The sequence below is a fragment of the Amblyraja radiata genome, chromosome 1 (assembly GCF_010909765.2).
Source record: "Amblyraja radiata isolate CabotCenter1 chromosome 1, sAmbRad1.1.pri, whole genome shotgun sequence".
Lineage (NCBI taxonomy): Eukaryota > Metazoa > Chordata > Chondrichthyes > Rajiformes > Rajidae > Amblyraja > Amblyraja radiata.
In genome coordinates, this window is record NC_045956.1 from 18,189,911 (window position 1) to 18,215,398 (window position 25,488).

General features: G+C 41.8%; 1 protein-coding gene across 2 annotated transcripts in view; it reads left to right on the forward strand.

Moving 5' to 3' along the window:
- fstl5 (follistatin like 5) overlaps positions 1–25,488 on the forward strand; it is a 738,182-nt gene that overhangs the window by 677,503 nt on the left and 35,191 nt on the right. For both annotated transcript variants that reach the window (XM_033018303.1, XM_033018313.1), the window contains 2 exons: positions 18,354–18,461; positions 20,074–20,198. In XM_033018303.1, coding sequence (XP_032874194.1) covers positions 18,354–18,461; positions 20,074–20,198 — 233 coding nt within the window. The remainder of the gene's footprint in view (positions 1–18,353; positions 18,462–20,073; positions 20,199–25,488) is intronic.

The window sequence follows — 25,488 nt, forward strand, 5'->3', positions numbered from 1 at the left end:
TGCCATTGGCTGATGAAGGTAAAATACACCATATGCCTTCTTCAGCAATCTGCCAATCTTGTTCCCCAATAAACTGTTCAATAACACTCCCGTTAACCATGCCATTCTCTGGGTGTATCTCAAAATGCATTATTTCAAACTTGTCTGCTACATTCTATCAGACACTCTCCCAGATGATCTAGATCTTGTTGGAACCATGGGCAACATTCTTCACTGTTCCTTATACCAAAATGTTTGGAGTCATCTGCAAACTTACTAATCATGCCATGTGAAGACGAGATGTCTTATTTCACAGGGGGCCTGGAGGCCTATAGATAATTGCCAATATCACGGGACCAGGATTTAGGGTCAGCATGGGGCCAAATTTTATATGTTCTGTCAAGGGAAGAAATGGTTTCCAATTTCCTGTACAAGGGATTATCTGCAGCCTTCCCTTCACAAGTATGCTGTGTTATATGAAATGTTAAATACTACTGTTATCTCCTCTGCCACCTTGGAAAGACCTTCACAGCCACTGGCAATGTGGCTCAGGGCCTGTTCTGCAGCTCCGGTAATTGACGGATCTCACTCAGCAGCTGCTTCATGAAGTGGAGTTTCCTGAGGCATTTCTCCTCACTAATATGCACAAAGCAGACCCACTTCTTACACTGCTGCTCAGTAAGACTGCCAGCTGAAGAGTCTTCTCTCCTTCATCCTCCTCCCTCTTTTGGCAGATTGCTGTGTCATTTACTCCTTCTCGTCAGTTGTCATGTCATGATTCATTATCCCGAAAATGGCAACTAGAACACCCACATCTAGGAGTAAAATAATTGTCTTCAAGCTTTTAGCAAACATAGATTCACTTATGTTTACAAAAAGGATGAATGTCGGCAAATAAAAGCATTGAAACAAATTGCCAACCTGACCTCGAACTGAACACTAATAATTGCTAATAATTTATGATCCCTTTAAATAATACGTGTTTTGGGGAAGAGGCAGGGTTCCTGCTGGCTGCCAAACACTGGGTTATCAATGTAAACTGAATACATGGGGAGAGCTCCACTACTCAGATCCACTTTGGCTGCACTATCCTCAAAGCAGTGCTGTATACTGATTAACATTATAATTAAGATAGACATAAAATTCTAGAGTAAAGGGCCTGTCCCACGAGCATGTGACTGCATGCGGCGAGCGCGACCTAACGTGGTCGCTTGAGCCGTACGGCCTCGCGGGGCCGGTCCCACTTCGATCGCCGGAGCCGTATGGAGTTGTGCGGGGCTGGTCCCGACATCGCGCGGGGCTCCGAAAAACTGACACCGTCCAAAAATTCAGCGCAGCAACGGCCTGTTGGCCCGCAGCCGCATTGAGGCCGTACACAGCACCTCGACGGGCGTACTCAGCGTCTCGACGCCGTACGCAGCATCTTGACGCCGTACGCAGCGTCTTGACGGCGTACGCCTAGCGCGTGGCGTTGTGCGATTACATCACCGCCCGGCGTGCGTTGCATGATGACGTAACCGCCTAACGCTGTGCGACGTCCAAATTCAATCGGCCCGCCTCCTGCCCAGCTGCTTGGTGAGTATTATGGCGGGACCAGCCCTGCACAACTCCAGACGGCTCCGCGGTTGGAAGTGGGACGGGTCCTGCGAGGCCGTACGCCTCAAGCCACCACGTTTGGTCGCGCTAGACGCATGCAATCGCATGCTGGTGGGACAGGCCCTTAACTCAGCTGAATAGGCAGCATCTCTGGATAGAAGGAATGGGTGAACTTTCAGGTTCTTCTTCAGACCCAGTTACTCCAACATTTTGTGTCTAATTTCAGTGTAAACCAGCAGTAGGAACCTGCAGTTTCTTCCTGCACATTCCTTGATATTGTAATTGTCAGACATTGCATGCACCCAGCATGCCTAAACATGGGCACACACGCCCGCGTCCTTCCTAATATAAAGGAGAGCAACAACTATACCGCAATTATACCCACAGACATCTCACTGGTTTACCACAAATCTTCAGCATTCAAATTCAGCTGCTGCAGCCTGATGAATTGTGCAGCCTTATAATTTCCAACCCTTATTATGGGAATGAGTCTACCTTTTTATCAGCTCCCCAACCTGCCCTCATATCTCTTGAGCGCTAACTTTTAAATGGGCGTTTAGGTGGCACATTGCCAATGCAAACTACTCTCAGCTACCAACTTAGAAATCTTTTCAGAGAATTCAACAGGAGCCATGTTGAGATTCAGCAATAATCTTTCTATCAAGCTGGCAAATAGAATTTATACTAATGATCCATCATGGCGAATTGTCTATGACCATAGTCAAGTTAATGGGCCCATAATTTCTTGGTTCTAATTCACTGCCCTTTTTGGATATTGGTACAGTATCCTCCTGCTAGATCCTAGGGAGAATCCTTCAATGTAATGAGCTGTTTAATAAGCAGCCCACTTAAGACACCTCAGAGTTCTTGGATGGTTGTTGGGTGAATGCACATCCCGACAATTAAACTTGCCTGCTTGATCTCCTGTATTTTTTTGTAACGGGAACATTTACAACTCGTGTGACAACCTAGCCTAACATTAATGGAGAATGAAGGTCTACTGGAGTTGAGATTGTGACAAAGCTACAATTTAAAACCTTTGCCATATTCAGTTTGTTCATTTGCGTTTGCCTTATGGGCCTGTCCAACTTAAGCGATATTTTAGGCAACTACGTGCGACTAGTTTGTCACCACATGTTCGCCGGTGGTCTCCGGGAGTTGCCGGTGGTCCTCAGTCGCGCAAAAAGTTGTAGCGTCTTTCTGGTCACCGCTAAATTATCAACATGTTTGACGCAAATGAGCGTAGCTTAACTTCTCCTGACGTAGGTGCTGTCGTAGGTTGTCGCCAGGATGATGTAGGTTGTCGCTATTTTTTCGGCAACCTGCTACGACTATGACAGTCTCCGGCAGTTGCCTAAAAAATCGCCAAGTGGGACAGGCCCATTAAGGAGTGATTCAAAGGCCCTCAGCCTCCCCTTTTCCTTTTGCCCTCCTAAAACGGTTAAACAAAACAATTACCAGTGCTAACAGTACCCATTTCTTTATTTTGTTTTTGCCAGCTACTATTGTTGATGGACGTCTCCTGTGACTATGGCTATAATGCACTACCCTGTGCTTACTTTCAATTTGGATGCTATCTTTAATTTGGTCAGACACAACTTTGTATTTTTTTACATCATCCCAACTCTGTCAAGCTCTGTGGCTATCTTTGCTTGGATAGATTCTGCCATATCCAATCATTGCCATGGCACCCTCCAGTATTGGTTTATCGTTGTATTCCTGCTCAATTCACCCTGGATTTTCCAAGGAATGTCCTTGGTTCCTTCTGCTTCCTCTTCCTCCAACTGCCCTTTGATGGCATAAGAACTAATGAAGAGTCATTCCCCTAAAACATGACCTCTATTTCTCTCTTCACAGATGCAGTGCGGCCTGCTGAGTGTTTTGATTTTTGTTACAGAGTTCCAGCATCTGTAAAAAAAAATTCTTTGAGCACAGACATGGCTGGACATTAAAAAAAACTCTTCCTGTCCTCCAGTCTTCTCAGTCACTCTTCCATATAAGTGATGAACGTTCAGTCATACATTACTTGAAATTTGTTCCAATGCAGCGTCATCAAAGCCATTATCCAAAACTGTGACCTTAAACTCCACACGATTCCCATCCATTTCATAATTCTGGCCAGCCATAGTGTTCAGGCTTAGAAATCCTACAATGTTAAATACTTCTTCCCTTCCCCTATGTCCCTCCATTGTAAAGATTATCTACTTCCACCCTAATAACATTGCCCGTCTTTGCTCTTGCTCTTGTCCTGCTGCTGAAATTCTTTGATCTTGTGGCCTCTAAGCTCAAATTTAGTATTAATACGTTTCCTGTGCAATATCATTCTCATTCCATTACGTTCAGCGCTCAGGGTCAATTACCCTGTACCTACCAATCTTGCTCAAATACAAGCTATCACTGTCATTGGACTTAGCTGAGCAAGAGACAGCACACCCAACTCAACATTCTTCAAGGGTTTCGGCCCAAAACGTCGCCTATTTCCTTCGCTCCATAGATGCTGCTGCACCCGCTGAGTTTCCCCAGCAATTTTGTGTACCTTCTTCACTACTACTTGCTTTAGTGTGTAGCGCTGTTTAGTGGTTATGCCAATGCTGACTCATTAGTTACATCAGATTTACTCCATAATCCACCCATTATTTGAGGGTGGCACAGTGGCACAGCAGTAGCTCGCCTTACAGCGCTCACAGCGCCAATAACCTGGGTTTGATTCTGACAATGGGTGCTGTCTGTACAAAGGTTGCACGTTCTCCCCATGACCTGCGTAGGTTTTCTCCGAGATCTTCGGTTTCCTCCCACACACCAAAGGCCTACAGGTTTGTAGGTTAATTGGCTTGGTATAAATGTAAAAATGTCCCTAGTGTGTGTAGGATAGTGTTCGTGTGCGAGGATCGCTGGTCGGTTCGGACTCGGTGGGCTGAAGGGCCTGTTCCCATGCTGTATCTCTAATCTAAACTAAACTAAACTATTTAATCTTAGGAATGGATATCCCTGTTCTTTGCTTCATATTAGTTCTAAAATTCTACAGTTCCTTGTTCCCCTTGAAGACCTTTGTAAATCATAACTTCCTAACATATGGAAACAACTTTAACTTTCAACAACTGTTGGAATTGAATTAAAATACATTCTTGTCTAAATATACCCACACATAGACATCTAATCATTTCTAAAACTGATTCTCATAATGTTCTCACTAATAAATTAAATACGTGTAATAGTCATTTATACTCTCAGAATATCTTTCAACAAAGTTGCCATTGTGAAATGGCTCATGGTTAACTTTTAAATGTCCAGGGAATTAAAATCATATTGTACTGAAGTTCATTATTTAATGCTTTAAAATTTTGTGCCAGTCTTTTGGGGTTTTGAGGAGACGGATAAGGGCAATGTGGGAACAGCAGACTATTCCACAGATGGGCTGTAGATGTCTGATGGATAGTGGTAGTCCGTGAATAAAAGTTCTACCACGCTTAAGAACTCCTGTGTGCTCCTGATGCATGGACTCAAGGCTCACAATACAATGCTGAATATTTCTTCCCATCTTTGACCGATCATGGGCCAGAGATACAAGAGTCAATAGGAATGTGGCAATTTTTCAAAAAGACTTAAAGCAGATTGTGGAATCATTTCTCTATTCACCTAGTAATCTCTTCCCATGACAGAACTTGCACTAAAATGTCTGTTGATAGTCACGCAATCAATATGGATTGCTCAATAGAATTCATCGAATGTAAAAGGGCCCTAAATGCTGGGGGGTGTAAGCCATGGAGAAGACATTGCCAAGTTTGCGTAACTTCTAGGGAATTCAGTGATTTGCAGAAGTAGATTTAGTAGAATATTTGAGGTGCTTTGAGGAACTGACTGTAGGTAATGCAGAACAAAGTCTATATGGGAGTACAGGGTTCATACAATAGCTGCTCTATGAACCATAGGCTTTGTGCTTGTCTGAGGTCTTGATCATTAAGCATTATTTTCCTCATTGAATCAAAGGCTGTTCTGTACCTTGAATGTATTGGTGAATGTCATTAATAATATCTGCGTACATTGAGAGTTGGCACATGAGATATGATGTCCACATTTTGCACGGTTTTGTCATAAACGGGACGACAGATGGCACAATGGGCTAAGTGTTCGGCTGGCGAAGGTAGCCGGTTCAAATCCCGCTTGGAGTGCATACTGTCGTTGTGTCCTTGGGCAAGACACTTCATCCACCTTTGCCTGTGTGTGAATGTGTGTGAGTGATTGGCGGTGGTCGGAGGGGCCGTAGGCGCAGATTGGCAGCCACGCTTCCGTCAGTCTGCCCCAGGGCAGCTGTGGCTACAGAAGTAGCTTACCACCACCGAGTGTGACTGAGGAGTGAATGAATAATGCGATGTAAAGCGCCTTGAGTATTAGAAAGGCGCTATATAAATCCCATCCATTATTATTATTATAAACCTTTGTTGTGAAAGATCAGTGTTGTACAGTGGGGGAAGGTTGATAGATGATCTTTGTCTTATAGATATTACGTTTTAGGTTTATCCTCTCGTATGTTTCCATAAATGAGTTGATGGAAGCTTAGAATTTAGTCTCCACGTGCATTCAAAAACAAGCTTCACCTGCATATTAGAACTTAAAGGCTGAGGTGCTGGTGTCCTTTGATCTGGAGTGTAGATACGTGTAGGATTAAATTTCCCACTAACTCTAAAGATCAGCTCCACTCATACAGAAAGTCTATTGGAGGTGAGGTCAGTAAATCAAGAAGTAAGATCACTTTGGGCAGATCTAATTAACATCAGGGCAAAGAAAACATTGGTAGGATTTATGTGTAGACTCCCAAACGCTAAAGATAATTTAGGGCATGGTATAAATTAGGAAGTAAAAGAGTCAATAGACAATAGACAATAGACAATAGATGCAGGAGTAGGCCATTCGGCCCTTCGAGTCAGCACCGCCATTAACTGTGAACATGTCTGATCATCCACACTCAGTCCCTCGTTCCTGATCACCATATCCCCTGACTCTGCTATCTTTAAGAGCTCTATCTAACTCTCTCTTGAAAGCATCCAGAGAATTGGCCTCCACTGCCTTCTGAGGCAGAGAATTCCACAGATTCACAACTCTCTGAGTGAAAAAGTTATCCGTCAACTCCGTTCTAGATGGCCTACCCCTTATTCATGAACTGTGGCCCCTGGTTCTGGACTCCCCAACATCGGGAACATGTTTCCTGCCTCTAGTGTGTCCAGTCCCTTAATAATCTTATATGTTTCAATAAGATCACCTCTCATCGTAAATTCTAGAGTATACAAGCCCAGCCGCTCCATTCTATCAACATATGTCTATGCCACCTCCTTTGGTGCACCCTCCTGCACCCACACACAACTGACTGACTTCATCCACTTCACCACTAACTTCCATCCGGCACTCAAATACACGTGGACCATTTCCGACACTTCCCTACCATTCCTTGACCTCACTATCTCCATCTCAGGTGATAGACTTCTGAACGACATCCACTATAAACCTACTGACACCCATAGCTATCTGGACGACACTTCTTCCCACCCTGCTTCCTGTGACCATCCCCTACTCCCAATTCCTCTGTCTACGCCGCATCTGCTCCCAGGATGAGGCGTTCCACACCAGGGCATCTGAAATGTCCTCATTCTTCAGGGAACGGGGGTTCCCCTCCTCCACCATAGATGAGGCTCGCACCAGGGTCTCAGCCATACCCCGCAACATTGCTCTCTCTCCCCATCCCCGCACTCGCAACAAGGGCAGAGTCCCCCTAGTCCTCACCTTTCACCCCACCAGCCGTCACATTCAACCAGTAATCCTCCGTCAGTTTCGCCACCTCCAACGTGACCCCACCACTCACCACATCTTCCCATCTCCCCCCATGTCTGCCTTCCGCAAAGACCGTTCCCTCCGCAACTCCCTTGTCAATTCTTCCCTTCCCTCCCGTACCACCCCCTCCCCTGGCACTTTCTGTTGCAACCGCAAGAGATGCAACACTTGTCCCTTTACCTCCACCCTCGACTCCATTCAAGGACCCAAGCAGTCGTTCCAGGTGCGACAGAGGTTCACCTGGATCTCCTCCAACCTCATCGATTGCATCCGCTGCTCTAGATGTCAGCTGATCTACATCGGTGAGACCAAGCCGAGGCTGGGCGATCGTTTCGCCGAACACCTCCGCTCAGTCCGCAATAACCAACCTGACCTCCCGATGGCTCAGCACTTCAACTCCCCCTCCCATTCCCCATCCGACCTTTCTCTCCTGGGTCTCCTCCATGGCCAGAGCGAGCAACACCGGAAATTGGAGGAACAGCACCTCATATTCCGCTTGGGGAGTCTGCATCCTGCAGGCATGAACATTGAGTTCTCCCAATTTTGTTAGCCCTTGCTGTCTCCTCCCCTTCCTCAGCCCTCGGGCTGTCTCCTCTCAGCCCTCGGGCTTCTCCTCCTCCTTTTTCCTTTCTTCTCCCCGCCACCCCCCATCAGTCTGAAGAAGGGTTTTGGCCCGAAACGTTGCCTATTTCCTTCGCTCCATAGATGCTGCTGCACCCGCTGAGTTTCTCCAGCATTTTTGCGTACCATGTAAAATAAATTATTTAGGGGAATAAGGAAAGAGAGTAAAATAAATATGTTTTGCAAATTGTGCATGAAATCATCCAGAAATAGTATGGATCTCGAGTAAATTAGCGGCTCAAAGAAAGTAGCATTTGTAGAACTGAAGAAATTAATGGTTGCAGGACGGCTGTGATTGGAAACTAAATATTCCAGGATTTCATTGCTTCAGGTGTGATAGAATTGGAGATGCAAGAGGTGGAGGTGTTGCATTGCTTGTCAGGGAAGATATTACAGCAGTGCTTTGGCAGGATCGATTACAGGGCTCGTCTAGGGAGGCTATTTGGGTGGAACTGAGAAATGGGAAAGGTGTAGCAACACTTATAGGGGTGTATTATAGACCGCCTAATGGGGAGCGAGAATTGGAAGAGCAAATATGTAAGGAGATCGCAGATATTAGTAGTAAGCACAAGGTAGTGATTGTGGGAGATTTCAATTTTCCACACATAGACTGGGAAACACATTCTGTAAATGGGCTGGATGGTTTGGAGTTTGTAAAATGTGTGCAGGATAGTTTTTTGCAGCAATACATAGAGGTACCTACTAGAGAAGGGGCAGTGCTGGACCTCCTGTTAGGAAATGAGACAGGTCAGGTGGCAGAGGTATGTGTTGGGGAACAGTTCGGGTCCAGTGATCACAATACCATTAGTTTCAGTAAAATTATGGAGAGGGTCATAACTGGACCTAGGGTTGAGATTTTTGATTGGAGAAAGACTAACTTTGAGGAGATGCGAAAAGATTTAATAGGAGTGAATTGGGACATTTTGTTTGATGGGAAGGATGTGGAGGAGAAAAGGAAGACATTTAAAGGTGAAATTTTAAGAGTACAGAATCTTTATGTCCCTGTTCGGTTGAAAGGAAATAGTAAAAATTGGAAAGAGCCATGGTTTTCAAGGGAAATTGGACACTTGGTTCGGAAAAAGAGAGAGATCTACAATAATTATAGGCAGCATGGAGTAAATGAGGTGCTTGAGGAGTATAAAGAATGTAAAAAGAATCTTAAGAAAGAAATTAGAAAAGCTAAAAGAAGATATGAGGTTGCTTTGGCAAGTAAGGTGAAAGTAAAGCCAAAGGGTTTCTACAGCTATATTAATAGCAAAAGGATAACGAGGGGTAAAATTGGTCCATTAGAGAGTCAGAGTGGACAGCTATCTGCAGAGCCAAAAGAGATGGGGGAGATATTGAACAATTTATTTTCTTCGGTATTCACCAAGGAGAAGGTTATTGAATTATGTGAGGTAAGGGAAACAAGTAGAGTAGCTATGGAAACTATGAGATTCAAAGAAGAGGAAGTACTGACACTTTTGAAAAATATAAAAGTGGATAAGTCTCCAGGTCCTGACAGGATATTACCTAGGACATTGAGGGAAGTTAGTGTAGAAATAGCAGGGGCTATGACAGAAATATTTCAATTGTCATTAGAAATGGGAATAGTGCCGGAGGATTGGCGTACTGCGCATGTTGTTCCATTGTTTAAAAAGGGTTCTAAGAGTAAACCTAGCAATTATAGACCTGTTAGTTTGACGTCAGTGGGGGTCAAATTAATGGAAAGGGTACTTAGAGATAATATATATAAGCATCTGGATAAACAGGGTCTGATTAGGAACAGTCAACATGGATTTGTGCCTGTAAGGTCATGTTTGACAAATCTTCTTGAATTTTTTGAAGAGGTTACTCGGGAAATTGATGAGGGTAAAGCAGTGGATGTTGTGTATATGGACTTCAGTAAGGCCTTTTACAAGGTTCCTCATGGAAGTTGGTTAAGAAGGTTCAATTGTTGGGTATTAATGGTGGAGTAGCAAGATGGATTCAACAGTGGCTGAATGGGAGATGCCAGAGGTGGATGGCTGTTTGTCAGGTTGGAGGCCAGTGACTAGTGGGGTGCCACAGGGATCTGTGTTGGGTCCACTGTTGTTTGTCATTTACATCAATGATCTGGATGATGGTGTGGTAAATTGGATTAGTAAGTATGCAGATGATACTAAGATAGGTGGTGTTGTGGATAATGAAGTAGATTTTCAAAGTCCACAGAGAGATTTGGGCCATTCGGAAGAGTGGGCTGAAAGATGGCAGATGGAGTTGAATGCTGATAAGTGTGAGGTGCTACATCTTGGCAGGACAAATCAAAATAGGACGTTCATGGTAAATGATAGTGAATTGAGGAATGCAGTTGAACAGAGGGATCTAGGAATAAATGTACACAGTTCCCTGAAGGTGGAATCTCATGTAGATAGGGTGGTAAAGAAAGCTTTTGGTGTGCTGGCCTTTATAAATCAGAACATTGAGTATAGAAGTTGGAATGTAATGTTAAAATTGTACAAGGCATTTGTGAGGCCAATTCTGGAGTATGGTGTACAATTTTGGTCGCCTAATTATAGGAAGGATGTCAACAAAATAAAGAGAGTACAGAGGAGATTTACCAGAATGTTGCCTGGGTTTCAGCAACTAAGTTACAGAGAAAGGTTGAACAAGTTAGGTCTTTATTGTTTGGATCGCAGAAGGTTAAGGGGGGACTTGATAGAGGTCTTTAAAATGATGAGAGGGCTAGACAGAGTTGACGTGGATAAGCTTTTCCCACTGAGAGTAGGGAAGATTCAAACAAGAGGATATAACTTGAGAATTAAGGGACAGAAGTTTAGGGGTAACATGAGGGGAAACTTCTTTACTCAGAGAGTGGTAGCTGTGTGGAATGAGCTTCCAGTGGAGGTGGTGGAGGCAGGTTCGATTTTATCATTTAAAAATAAATTGGATAGTTATATGGACGGGAAAGGAATGGAGGGTTATGGTCTGAGTGCAGGTAGATGGGACTAGGGGAGAATAAGCGTTCGGCATGGACTAGAAGGGCTGAGATGGCCTGTTTCAGTGCTGTAATTGTTATATGGTTATATGGTTATAATGGTATTGAAAGGTAATGAATTGAATCCTAGGCTTTTAAATAAGATGGCGAATGCACCAGTTGTCATCTGTCTAAATTCCATTGATTCTGGAATAGTTATTTGAAAAGTAGCAAAAGTATCTCCACTATTTGAAAAAGGAGAGAGAAAGGAAATTGAGATCTTTTGACGAGTTAACCAGTTAACATGACATCAGTAGTATGAAATGGCACTTGGAATAAATACGAGTAGGATTTCACAAAGTCAACCTGAATTTATGAAAGGGAAATCACATTTCACTGAACTATTGAAATTTCGTGAGGTTTAAATTGGCAGAGTAGATAAGGATGATTGAGTTGATGTGATTTATTTGGAACTTGTGAAAAGTCTTTAAGATGGTGACATACTAAAGGTTATTAAACTGAGTTAATGTGAATGGTATGAGGGTCATATACTGATGATGGTTGAGGATTGCTTCATAGATAGAAATCAGAGAATAGGAATAAATAATAAATATTTACATAGCATTTATATGTACAGTTTTAAGTATGGCTGATGCATTGGGCTAATTGAAAAACATGCATAATTCAAGATTTTCAGTTTCGAAAAGAGCATTCTTAAACTGTAGTGGTATTGCGAAAGTGACTTAAGACTACAAATTTACCTTGTCTTTATCGAGTGGACAATTTTTGAGATGGTAAGTGATGTAATAAAAAGATTAATTTAGATAAATTACAGAACTGCAGATCATACAAACAAAATTAACCAGGTTAAAAAGAATTGCATTTGCAAATGTGAGGAAATCAATTCACCAGAGACAATAGAAGCTCCAAAAAGGCAAGTACAGGGTTAGTAACAGGACTGGAAATAATTGGGTTAAATTTGATGACATTGATCATCAAATATTCCAAGAATTCCTTTGTGATATGATCATGATCATGGCTCCAGGGTGACCAAGGCTGGGAGCTGAACATCCAGGGATATTCAATATTCAGGAGGGATAGACAGAAAAGGAAAGGAGGTGGGGTAGCGTTGCTGGTTAGAGAGCAGATTAATGCAATAGAAAGGAAGGACATTAGCTTGGAGGATGTGGAATCGATATGGGTAGAGCTGCGAATCACTAAGGGGCAGAAAACGCTAGTGGGAGTTGTGTACAGGCCACCTAACAGTAGTAGTGGAGTTGGGGATGGCATCAAACAGGAAATTAGAAATGCGTGCAACAAAGGTAAAACAGTTATATTGGGTGACTTCAATCTACATATAGATTGGGTGAATCAAATTGGCAAGGGTGCTGAGGAAGAGGATTTCTTGGAATGCATGCGGGATAGTTTTCTAAACCAACATGTAGAGGAACCAACGAGAGAGCAGGCTATTCTAGATTGGGTATTGAGTAATGAGGAAGGGTTAGTTAGCAGTCTTGTTGTGCGTGGCCCCTTGGGCAAGAGTGACCATAATATGGTTGAGTTCTTCATTAGGATGGAGAGTGACATTGTTAATTCAGAAACAAGGGTCCTGAACTTAAAAAAAGGTAACTTTGAGGGTATGAGACGTGAATTGGCCAAGATAGACTGGCGATTGATTCTTAATGGGTTGACGGTGGATATGCAATGGAAGGCATTTAAAGACTGCATGGATGAACTACAACAATTGTTCATCCCAGTTTGGCAAAATAATAAATCAGGGAAGGTAGTGCATCCGTGGATAACAAGGGAAATCAAAACAAAAGATGAAGCGTACAAATTAGCCAGAAAAAGCAGCCTACCAGAGAACTGGGAGAAATTCAGAGTCCAGCAGAGGAGGACAAAGGGCTTAATTAGGAAAGGGAAAATAGATTATGAAAGAAAACTGGCAGGGAACATAAAAACTGACTGCAAAAGCTTTTATAGATCTGTGAAGAGAAAAAAAATAGTTAAAACAAATGTAGGTCCCTTGCAGTCAGAAACAGGTGAATTGATCATGGGGAACAAGAACATGGCAGACCAATTGAATGACTACTTTGGTTCTGTCTTCACTAAGGAAGACATAAATAATCTGCCGGAAATAGCAGGGGACCGGGGGTCAAATGAGATGGAGGAACTGAGTGAAATCCAGGTTAGCCGGGAAGTGGTGTTAGGTAAATTGAATGGATTAAAGGCCGATAAATCCCCAGGGCCAGATAGGCTGCATCCCAGAGTACTTAAGGAAGTAGCCCCAGAAATAGTGGATGCATTAGTGATAATTTTTCAAAACTCTTTAGATTCTGGAGTAGTTCCTGAGGATTGGAGGGTAGCTAATGTAACCCCACTTTTTAAAAAGGGAGGGAGAGAGAAAACGGGGAATTACAGACCAGTTAGTCTAACGTCGGTAGTGGGGAAACTGCTAGAATCAGTTATTAAAGATAGGATAGCAACACATTTGGAAAGTGGTGAAATCATTGGACAAAGTCAGCATGGATTTATGAAAGGTAAATCATGTCTGACGAATCTTATAGAATTTTTCGAGGATGTAACTAGTAGAGTGGATAAGGGAGAACCAGTGGATGTGTTATATCTGGACTTTCAGAAGGCTTTCGACAAGGTTCCACATAAGAAATCAGTATACAAACTTAAAGCACACAGTATTGGGGGGTTCAGTATTGATGTGGATAGAGAACTGGCTGGCAGACAGGAAGCAAAGAGTAGGAGTAAACGGGTCTTTTTCACAATGGCAGGCAGTGACTAGTGGGGTACCGCAAGGCTCAGTGCTGGGACCCCAGCTATTTACGATATATATTAATGATTTGGACGAGGGAATTGAATGCAACATCTCCAAATTTGCAGATGACACAAAGCTGGGGGGCAGTGTTAGCTGTGTGGAGGATGCTAGGAGGCTGCAAGGTGACTTGGATAGGCTGGGTGAGTGGGCAAATGCATGGCAGATGCAGTATAATGTGGATAAATGTGAGGTTATCCACTTTGGTGGCAAAAACAGGAAAGTAGACTATTATCGGAATGGTGGTCGATTAGGAAAGGGGGAGATGCAAAGAGACCTGGGTGTCATGGCACACCATTCATTAAAAGTAGGCATGCAGGTGCGGCAGGCAGTGAAGAAGGCAAATGGTATGTTAGCATTCATAGCAAAAGGATTTGTGTATAGGAGCAGGGAGGTTCTACTGCAGTTGTACAGGGTCCTGGTGAGACCACACCTGGAGTATTGCGTACAGTTTTGGTCTCCTAATCTGAGGAAGGACATTCTTGCCATAGAGGGAGTACAAAGAAGGTTCACCAGACTGATTCCTGGGATGTCAGGACTTTCATATGAAGAAAGACTGAATAGACTCGGTTTGTACTCGCTAGAATTTAGAAGATTGAGGGGGGATCTTATAGAAACTTACAAAATTCTTAAGGGGTTGGACAGGCTAGATGCAGGAAGATTGTTCCCGATGTTGGGGAAGTCCAGAACAAGGGGTCACAGTTTAAGGATAAGGGGGAAATCTTTTAGGACCGAGATGAGGAAAACATTCTTCACACAGAGAGTGGTTAATCTCTGGAATTCTCTGCCACAGAAGGTAGTTGAGGCCAGTTCATTGGCTATATTTAAGAGGGAGTTAGATGTGGCCCTTGTGGCTAAAGGGATCAGGGGGTATGGAGAGAAGGCAGGCACAGGATACTGAGTTGGATGATCAGCCATGATCATATTGAATGGCGGTGCAGGCTCGAAGGGCCGAATGGCCTCCTCCTGCACCTATTTTCTATGTTTCTATGATGATAGGATCATGAGAATCCCATCTGCAAAGAGCAGCTTGGTAGGATTAAACATTATATATTGCACTGTGAATTTGATATTTGGGTTTTTAATAATTTATTTTCTGTGTTTGGAATGGCACTTCAGGAAGATTGGATCTTTCCACTTGATTTTATTCATTTACCTCAGAAGATTAAAATGAAAATTCAAAGGCAATAAAAACAAAATTGCATTTTAAAAGGAAAGAAAATCATTATTTTTAAACCAAGTACTCTTTTTCTTACTGACCCTCTCATGTTCATATACAAGCAATGATTGGTCTTTAAGACAAAATTAAATATACATTTCAGAAGTAACGATGATAAATCAACATCAAGGAAAGTTACTTCTGGGCAGCACAGTAGCTGCTGATGGAGCTGCTGTCTCACTGCGCTAGAGCCCCGGGTTCGATCCTAGCCTCGGATGCAGTCTATGTTGACTTTACACATTCTCCCTGTGACATTCTCCCTGGACTTCCTCCAAGTGTTCCAGTTTCCTCCCACTTCCCAAAGGTGTGTGGATTTGTAGGTTCATTGGTTTCTGTAAGTTGGAACTTTGGATGGGTGAGTGGGATAACAGAACAAGTGTGAACAGGTAATTCATGGACTTGTCGGACAAAGGGCCTTCTCCTATGCTGTATCTTTCGACCAATTAATCAACCAATGTTAGAACACAAATCATGATGAAAAAAATTAATTGAGAAATTAGAAAAAGAAATTGAAACAAATAACTTAATTCTCCCACGGAATGATACACTGCCTAATCCATACCAGGGAGCTGAAGTGCGTTCCATATATGAAATAGGGGAGTTCCAATAAAAAGCACAATATATTTAACTCCTGTCTCTTTTGCTGTTGTTTTAAAGAGATGCTAAGCGAAGCATGGTAACGTTTAATAAAACAGCAAAAAAATCCATAAGAATGCCTTGAGCTAATGTTCATTCAATAAAATACCAAACCAACAAGACCAAAAAAAAACACATCCACAATGTGATCACAATGTAAATTTATGTTTGAAATAAAATCTTAAGAGTGGAATTTCTCAAGTGTGAAACAGAACAAAACCCAGTAATTTTGGAAAATCAACACTGATGCAAAATTAAACGTAGAAGGTAAACATTCCCAGAAAGCCAATCATAATTTTCAAATCATTTTCTTCCATGGCTGTTGATAATGATCCAGTGTCATGATGTGGGGTGGTGGGAACAGAGGACTTTACAGTAAATGAAGTATTAATGCTGTCTGTTGTTCCAGAACAGCAGGAAGATTTGATTTTATAAATCATTTAATACCAGCAAGTCGCTGGAACTTTCTTCAGGAATGAATCATTTTAAATTTTCTCTTGGAACAAAACCATGTCATATCACAATTTTATATGCTCTACTTGCAGGCAGTTATTAATGTGTAATTACTTTCAAATAATTATTGTAACAATCTTTTGAATACATTAGTTGCTAAATTTCCATAACAAATTTCGATGTACTTGTTGTAATGATGATGAGATTAAAAAGGGCAGTCTTCAAGAGCTGAAGGCTGGGTTCTTCTTTTATTTAATTATTGATTTTATGCAGCAAAGCATCTTGCTGTGCTGAAGATCCTTTTACTACCCAAACATTTCACATGCTGGGAATTTATAGTCACTTCTATGTGCTACTGAGTTCACGTAAATGCTATTATTTGCTTGGTTAAAGTTACCGTACATAATGAGTTGCAAATGTAAATGGGTTTTAGATGCAATCCTTGCTTTTTTTAAGTTATCACCACCATCATTTCAAAAGGGTTTAAGGATTCAAATGAGAGGAAATATATTAAAAGAGAAAATTCAATGCTTTGGAGCAGTTGTGTGAAAAACAAATAGATTGAAACAGTGTATTTAACGGTAATAGCGAGTGAATATGGTGACATTAGCTAAAGACAATGATTAAAGGGCTAAAATTATCTAATTGCACAAGACATTTGCAACATGTTAGAAGAAATAATGGAACAACTAGAGATAAATAGATTTAATCTAATAGTTATTAAAGAGCCATGGTTGGATGATGACCAAGGTTGGGAGATAAATATTCTAGAGTACTTGATGTTCCAAAAGGACAGGAAAAATAGAACTAGAGATAGGGGATGAAAAGCACTGCATCGACCTTGGTAATGAAGGATTAGCTGAAAGATTAGGAAATCAGGACAGGTAGAGATAAGAGAATGTAAAGGCCACAAAGCATAAGCAGGAGCAGTTTTATAGGTTCCTGTTCAGTAGCTTTAATATTGGTCTGATTACATATCAAGAAATAGGATAGTATGGTAAGAATATTTATGTAATAAACCAACGACATGAATCTTAACATACATTGTACAAATCAAATTGACAAACGTAATTTGGAGGATATACATGCTCGAAAGCAATTGAGATAGTTCCCAAGAGCAATGCATCATAAGTGTAGCATCGAAAAGGTTATTTGGGTTACAAGAAGGATGTAGTGTGAAAGCTGAGGAGTCTTGATTAAACGTTGAGGGAGTTCAATAAGCCAAGAACACTCAGCTTTATGTGCAAGGAACCACACAATTGCTCTTTCCTTTAAGTCTGCATTGCTAGAATCATGGTCTCGAAATAGTAGGTCAGCCATTCAGGATTGAGATGAAAATAAATTACTTCAGAAGATAGAGAACATTTGGGATTGAAATTCGATACTTTTGTAGTCGTGGATGCAGTTATAGAGAGGTCGCCATGTAGTTATAGGTAGTTGAGCTAGTCATAGGTAGTTTTAGTTAATCACCTTTGCTGACCGGGCATTGGCTCATTGGGGGAAAAAAACGTAAGCACGAGTTTTCAGAACCAAGGAGAACCGACTGGTAATGTTAAATGCCCCCCAAACTTCACAGCTTTGTATCTCTGGCTTATTAAAAGTTGTCTGCCTTCTTAAAAGTGTCTCCACTCCTTCTCCCCCCCCCCCCCCCACCTCCCTTCTCCCCGCCTCTCCCCCCCTCTCCCCCCTTCTCCCCCTTCTCACCCCTTCTCCCCTCCCTTCTCCCCCATTCTCCCCCCTCTTTTAAAGGACTTACCCTACACTGTGCTAGCTGTCTTAACCTTCCTGTTCATCGCGGTGTGTGTCTGTATCACCTTGGCTTTGCATTGTGTGAATATCAGACAGCGCTCCCCCCTGCTTGCCCTGGCCTCCACCTTTGCGATGTGTGTGTGTGTGTGCACGTGTGTGTGCACGTGTGTGTGTGTGTGTGTGTGTGTGTGTGTGTGTGTGTGTGTGTGTGTGTGTGTGTGTGTGTGAGTGTGTGTGTGTGTGTGTGTGTGTGTGTGTGTGTGTGTGTGTGTGTGTGTGTGTGTGTGTGTGTGTGTGTGTGTCTCTCTGACAGTCGCCGTTCCAGTTCCTGGTTTTTCAGTGAGTGCCGCGAACTTGACAGTTGCCGGCAGCCCGCTGAAAAATCGGCCAAGTGGGACAGGCCCTTTACTTTCTTGGATGTTGAGTAATAATTTCTAGAACAATATGAGCTTTCTAATAATTAATAGTTTCGGGGATTGTAACGGCACTTCATTCAGTTCTATTCCCCACTATAGGTCGTAGCCACCGATCCAGTTCCAGTAAAACTTCACTACGATAAATCACACGATCAAGTCTGGGTTCTCAGCTGGGGTGATATGCACAAAACCTCACCTACACTGCAGGTAAGCATATCCATTTACAGTAACTGATTAACTGTACACCATTAGCAATAACTTTATCAAAGATGTCACGAATTTATATTCTCTCAAATTAAAATTTTACCACAGAGCAAATGCAAACTGCAAGCGACATGTATACACTGATTTGATTGTACAATGTTATGAAAAGTTTATGTCCAAAATTCTCCACTGACTGCTTCAGAACCAATAAACAACTGGTTTCTTAATGATGAGCACACCTTTATATCTTATAGATAGGTTTAAGAGGAAGAAAGATAGCATTAATGTCATGGTAATATTAATTAATAATCAAAGTCACGTTAGTCTGTTTCCACTTAAAACCAGGAAGCCTGTATCATTATACAATCAATGAGCTCATGTTTGTAGTTTGATCTACAAAAAAAAATTGTAAAAATAGTATCAATTACTACAGATCAAATGGAATTTGCCCTTCAAAAATATACAGTAGTAACGCTATTTGTGCTTGCTTCCACTCGACCTTTTCTGCTGTTTTTTAACTGCTTTATTACCTTTGATGCCTTGACCAAATGCACAGCAACCAACACTTCATATATAAAACCTCTTCACCAGGTTTGCACTTCCTTGGCCTTTTCCGTCAGGTTCACCCACAGATAATCTGAGTGTCACTGGAATTCTACTCTGTTATTTAAATCAGTGGAAAGCAGTTACACAGAATCAAGCACATCACCTTTAATAATACATGTGCTGCGTTAGTATTCTGACTCTTAATTGAAAGTCTTGATTAGTTTTTGCATCGATAATGAGCTATTTTACTATTTGCACATCATAAATAATCTGTTAGTGCAAACTAAGGATAACAATTAATTCATAGCATCATGGTGGTCACGGGGGCGCAGCGATAGAGTTGCTGCCTTACAGCGAATGCGGCACCACAGACCCGGCTTCGATCCTGACTACTGGTGCCATCTGTACGGAGCTTGTACGTTCTCCCCGTGATCTGAGTGGGTTTTCTCCGAGACCTTCGGTTTCCTCCCACACGCCAAAGACGTTCATGTTTGTAGGTTAATTGGCTTGGTAAATGTAAAAATTGTCCCTAGTGGGTATAGGATATTATTAATGTGTGGGGAGCACTGTTCGGCGCGGACCCGGTGGGCCAAAAGGCCTGTTTCCGCACTGTATCTCGAAACTAAACAAAAAAAAACATCAAAAAGTCTCAAGCTTAAATTAATTTTAATTTTAATTAATTGTGCATGATCTTCAAAAAAATACTTCCACAGCTTTTAAAATGCATCATCAGAGTACACTGCGATCATTAATTCCATCTATAAGGGCTTGCAGCTGTATTTTAACAACAGAAAATTAAATGAAATACCCATCTACCACTGACAGCAACACATCATATGTCTTTCTATTGATAAATACATTATGTATGTATTAATTCATGAAGGAGTGCAGTGTGGCAATTTGAATAAACACAGACTCTTAAATTCACAAGCCCACAAGTCCATTCTATCTTTTAATGAATTTCTAAGCATTGTAATAACTGACAGTAATTTCTGGTCATTTTTAAATTCTTCACATGGTTTCATTTTGTGTTGAGTAAATTTCTATTTTGGTAACTCCTTCTCTACAGGTAATTAATCAGGCCAGTGGGAGTGCAGCCCATCATACCATCCACACCCAACCAGTCGGCAAACAGTTTGATAGGGTGGATGATTTTTTCATTCCATCTACAACGCTCATCATTAATCATATCAGGTAGGTGCGTGGGTGTATATCTCACAGCTGGAGCAATTTCACTCACAGCTTGGAGCTTCTGTGTGTGTGCGGGAGAGGGGGGGGGGGGAGAGAGAAATAAAAGACAAGCAAAAGGGAGTAGTAACAACATTTTTACGGTCGAGAAGGGCACTCATGATTTCTTTTCTCACATCTCATAGTTCGTCAGCAAACTAAATTTGTTTGGAACATAAAGAGATTTATTTTATTAGTCCTTCAGCATGATAGCAAGAAACAATGTCAGACAATGGCGCAATATGAAGTAGCAGGGACTGATATCCTATCTAATCCATGAGTAAATAATAGACTAGACATGTGATTTTTTTTTTTTTTTTGTTAAACTGAGAAATAGGAGATTTAAAATCTTATTTTGCTCTGGATTCATTTCTTCTGCTTGGTGATAAAAATTGATATACAGTATATATTGATCTTCAAGCAGAGTGATACATCGAGTGAGCCACAGTTTTCAGGATAACAGTGGTACATAGTGGTTAGTAACAGTGTACACCAGTGAGCATGTTGTTTGTGGACCTTTTAGATCCTTGGCCAGTCATACAACTGAAAATTCATTTGATTTACACAGTAGACTCTATGGACACCAGGCAATGGGAGAAAAATAGGTCAGTCTGTCACAAAAAGTAATCAGGTGGCCTGTTACAGAGAGAACAGAAGACATCCACAATATAGATGTTGATAGATGTTGACAGAACATAAATCCATTCGCCATTGTTCTACCTATTACCCCTACTCAATAAAATCATGGCTCATCTTTTAACATGGTTCCACTTCCCAGCACAAACTTCTCGGTTTTCTTCATTTCTAAAAGATTTTGATCTCTTTCTATTATACGTTCAGTGGCTGAGCCACCATAATGCTCATAGTTAATGGATTGCAAAGATTCTCCACCGTTGGGTGAAGAGTGGCTGCCCCTTTATTTTGAGATTGTCACCTGGATATTCCAATTTAGGGAACATTAGCTCCAAATCCATTCTCTCGAGCCCCATAAGAATTGTGTACATTTTAAGGGTGGTGTGAATTAAGCTTTCTTACTTGACATTGCAAGGGCTAGATGAGAAATAGGTCATTTCCAATCTACTCACAGTGGGGCAAAGCAAAGGATATCCAAAATCAGATACCTGGACCAGTTATTTTCTTTTTGAAGAGTGAAATAGTGAATGGTCCCTGGCCCCAAAGTGGGGAAAACAAGACTGTCACATCTTTACAATTCGACAAATCATGGATTGTTGATGGTCTTTCTACATACGTTTCATGGTGTTTGGTTTACTTTAGATTGTTATCATGTGATTAACACAGGTACTGTGAAAAGCTTTTTGTTGCGTGCTAACCAATCAGCAGAAAGACAATACATGATTACAATCGATCCATTTACAGTGTTTAGATAAATGATAAGGGAATAACGTTTAGTGCAAGGTAAAGCCAGCAAAGTCCAATCAAGGATCGGTCGAGGGTCATCAAAGAGCTAGATAGGAGTTCAGCATAAATAGTTCTGGATAAATATGTAGTTTCTTAATTGAAGACAAAAGAAAATTATTTATTTTGTAATAAGTAGTGTGGGGTTCATGAAATTTATTTGAAAAGATGTTTATGTGTTTTTTAAAATGCTTAAAATTAACGTTTCAAGGTAATTCAATTCATAATATAGCTGTTAAACTTCTCATACATGCACCTGGGAAAATATATAATGAGTGTTTTTAATTAAAATGAGCACATGCAATCTTTTTGATAAAAATGGATGAAGTTATTGCAGGAGTTTCAGTTCCTTTTACTCATCCATGGTGCATTAAAATGTAATGGCAAGATGATTTGGGGGATCGGGGAAACTTTTTAAATCTCTTCCCTCGACGGAGATGCGACTTTTTCCGTAAAGGTAAAAGTTATTCGCCTTCCATCACGGTGGCAATGTGAGGTCACTGAAAAACAAGATAGACGTGCTGCCGGCGCTGGTGGGAACACGGAGGGATTGCCGTGAGTGCAGTGATCTCAGTGTTTGCGGGAACATCGTGCCATGAGAACATCCTGGAGTCTGGTGTGAGTGTGGACGGCTTTCTGACTGTTTGGGCGGACAGGGACTGCAGAGAGAGTGACAGTGGCCAGTACAATTCTGGTCACATCACAGTGAAGGAGTGTGTGTGTGGCCCAGACATTGAACTGATGGCTGCGGGTCTCCGCTTATGCCGTGGGCCCTGGGGATTCTCACACGCCACTGTGGTGGCTGTTTATGTTTAAATTTTTATGTAGTTTTGTATCTTGTTGCTTTTTTGGTATGACTGTATGGTAAATTAAATTTAACTGTGCCTCGGTACGTGATAATAAAGGACCATTGAACCATTTTATCTTATAATTGATTGTAATTTGAATACAGATGGTAAAAATAGGCAGTTGAGTTAAAATCAAAGCAAATGTAATTGCTGATGTATTTTTAACAGTTGTTGGAAGGGATTGCTAGTTTGATTATTGTCAAGTTTCAAATGCAACATCCATCTCACTAGTCAGGGCTAAGATATTGTTGTGTAATTGAAATATGTATTCCCTGTTATTTTGGTGCTAGGATGCTGATTTAGCTGGGATGGGAGTTATTGAACAGTGGTAACTGTATTAGAATGTGATGGTGTATTGAAGTCCAACCTTGAATTTCAATGAACAGTGTCGGAGGTCAAAGGCAGGAGATGGGATTTGATGATCTTGTCGATACATGTGAAATGTAACGCCGCCACTTACGGCTGTGATTTTTGGCCATCTTACTCAGAGTCCCCCTCCGCTGTGCCGGACAGGAGGATTTTTCCCATCAATGAAAAATAAAAGAGTTATTAGTGTTTAAAACATGTTGAGATTCTCTCTCCTGAAGTCCATGCCCCTTCCGGAAGGACTATTAATCCCGGAAGTGTTGAGTGCCTCAGTCAGTCTCTGCAAGATGGGGGAGCGAGAGGGTCATGTCTCTCAGTCTGAGCTGTGAATAACATTGAACACATGTCTACTAAACTGTGAGTGTGGCTTTACTGACCTTGAGTGCCCTTAATGTGGTTTGAAAATGAAAATTTGGTTGCTTTGAAATAAAGCTTAGCAAATGGTTGTTGGTGCTAGTTGCTTCGAAATAAAGCTCAACACATGGTTGTTGGTAGTGGTTGCTTCAAAATAAAGCTCAGCAAATGATTGTTAAACTTGACAACTTCCTGTTTGCACTGTATATTGATGTTAGAAAACACTACCACTTATGGCTGTGATCTTTGGCCATCTTACTAAGTCCCCCTCCGCTCATCAGGTGCAGAGGATTCTTCCCATCAATGAAAAATAAAAATGTTATTAGTGTTTCAATGTTGAGAACCTCTCTCCTGTCAATCACGCCATGAAGACACAACCCTTCCGGGGGAGGGATTATAAAACCCGGAAGTGTGGGTGTGGCTCAATCTCTGCAAGATGGAAGAGGGAGAGGTCATGACTCTGTCTGAGCATGTGAATCAACTGAACACACTGAATGTCTACTGAACTGTGAGTGTGGTGTCTATGTGCTGTTTTATGATGGTTTCACCCTGCTTGAAATGGTATGAAACTGCACTTGAATTTGGTGGCCTTGCACCCTGATTTAAGTGGTATGAAACAGCACTTGAATTTGGTAGCCTTGCACCCTGCTTGAAGTGGTATGAAAGTGCACTTGAATTTGGTGGCCTTGCATCCTGCTTGAAGTGGTCGGAAACTGCACTTGAATTTGGTGTCCTTGCACCCTGCTTGAAATGGTATGAAATGGAAATGCTAAAGCTGTGCTGCCTTTGGTTTGGAAATGCTAAAGCTGCGTTGCCTTTGGTTTGGAAATGCTAAAGCTGCGTTGCCTTTGGCTTGGAAATGCTAAAGCTGTGTTGCCTTTGGTTTGTAAATGCTAAAGCTGTGTTGCCCAATTAAAGTTGCCTTGGCGAATTAAAGTTGCCTTGCCGAAATAAAGTTGCCTTGTGGAATTGAAGTTGCCTTGCCGAATTGAAGTTGCCTTGCCTAATTAAAGTTGCCTTGCCTAATTAAAGTTGCCTTGCCAAATTAAAGTTGCCTTGCCTAATTAAAGTTGCCTTGCCTTCAATATAATTAAAAGTCTAATCCTGACCACTTCCTGTGTGCGCTTTATATTGAATTTAGAAAAAAACGCTACCACGTACGGCTGTGATTTTTGGCCATCTTACTCAGTCCCCCTCCACTCATCAGGTGCCGAGGAGTTTTCCCATCAATGAAAAATAAAAGAGTTGTAAGTGTTTAAAAAATGTTGAGATTCTCTCTGCTGTCTATCACACCATGAAGGCCATGCCCCTTCTGGTGGGAGTGGGGAGGGACTATAAAACCCAGAAGTGTGGACGTGGCTCAATTGCTGCAAGATGGAGGAGGGAGAGGTCACGACTCGCTGTCTTTAGTGGCCTTGCTCTCTGCTTGAAATGGTATGAAACTGCACTTGAATTTGGTGGCCTTGCACCCTGCTTGAAATGGAATTTCAAGGAATAGCCGTGAGTCAACTTCCAGCACAACAGGCTTGAGTGACTGAGCCACCAGCCCAAGAATCGATTCGGCCCACAATGTCCATACTAGCCCTCTGGAAACCAGTCCCTTCAGCCCACAACACCCATATTAGCGCTCACAGTATGTATGTATGTATATATATATATATATATATATATATATATATATATATAATATATTTAGGAGGTCTGAAGAAGGGTCTCGACCCAAAACATCACCCATTAATTCTCTCCAAAGATACTGTCTGTCCCACTGAGTTACTCCAGCTTTTTTTGCCAAACTTCTTTATATATATATATACTAGACTAAGTGGGACCCGTTGGGTCCCAGCATCACACGGGAGGGCTGGTCACCAACGCAATATTCCACCTCTCCACCAATTCCAATACTGCTTGCCAGTGGGGGGCTGTCTGTTGCGCTAGTATGGGTGTTGCGGGCCGAAGGTACTGGTTTCCAGAGGGCTAGTATAGACATTGTGGGCCGTATGGATGCTTGGGCAGGCATCCAACTGTTGCAATGATTTTAAAAGCCAAGCCAAGGCAAACAATTGGGCTGCAGCCACCTGACAACCAAAATTCATTTTGTGAACACAAACTTGTTAAAAAGGCGAGGCAAAACCCGTGATGGACTGGGCAGTGTTCACCACTTTTTGCAGTCTTCTTCATCCCTGTGCGTTTGAGTTGTCGAACTAGGCCGTGATGCAATCAGTCAATACGCTGTTTACTGTACACTTGCAGAAGTATATTTGAGAGTATTTGTT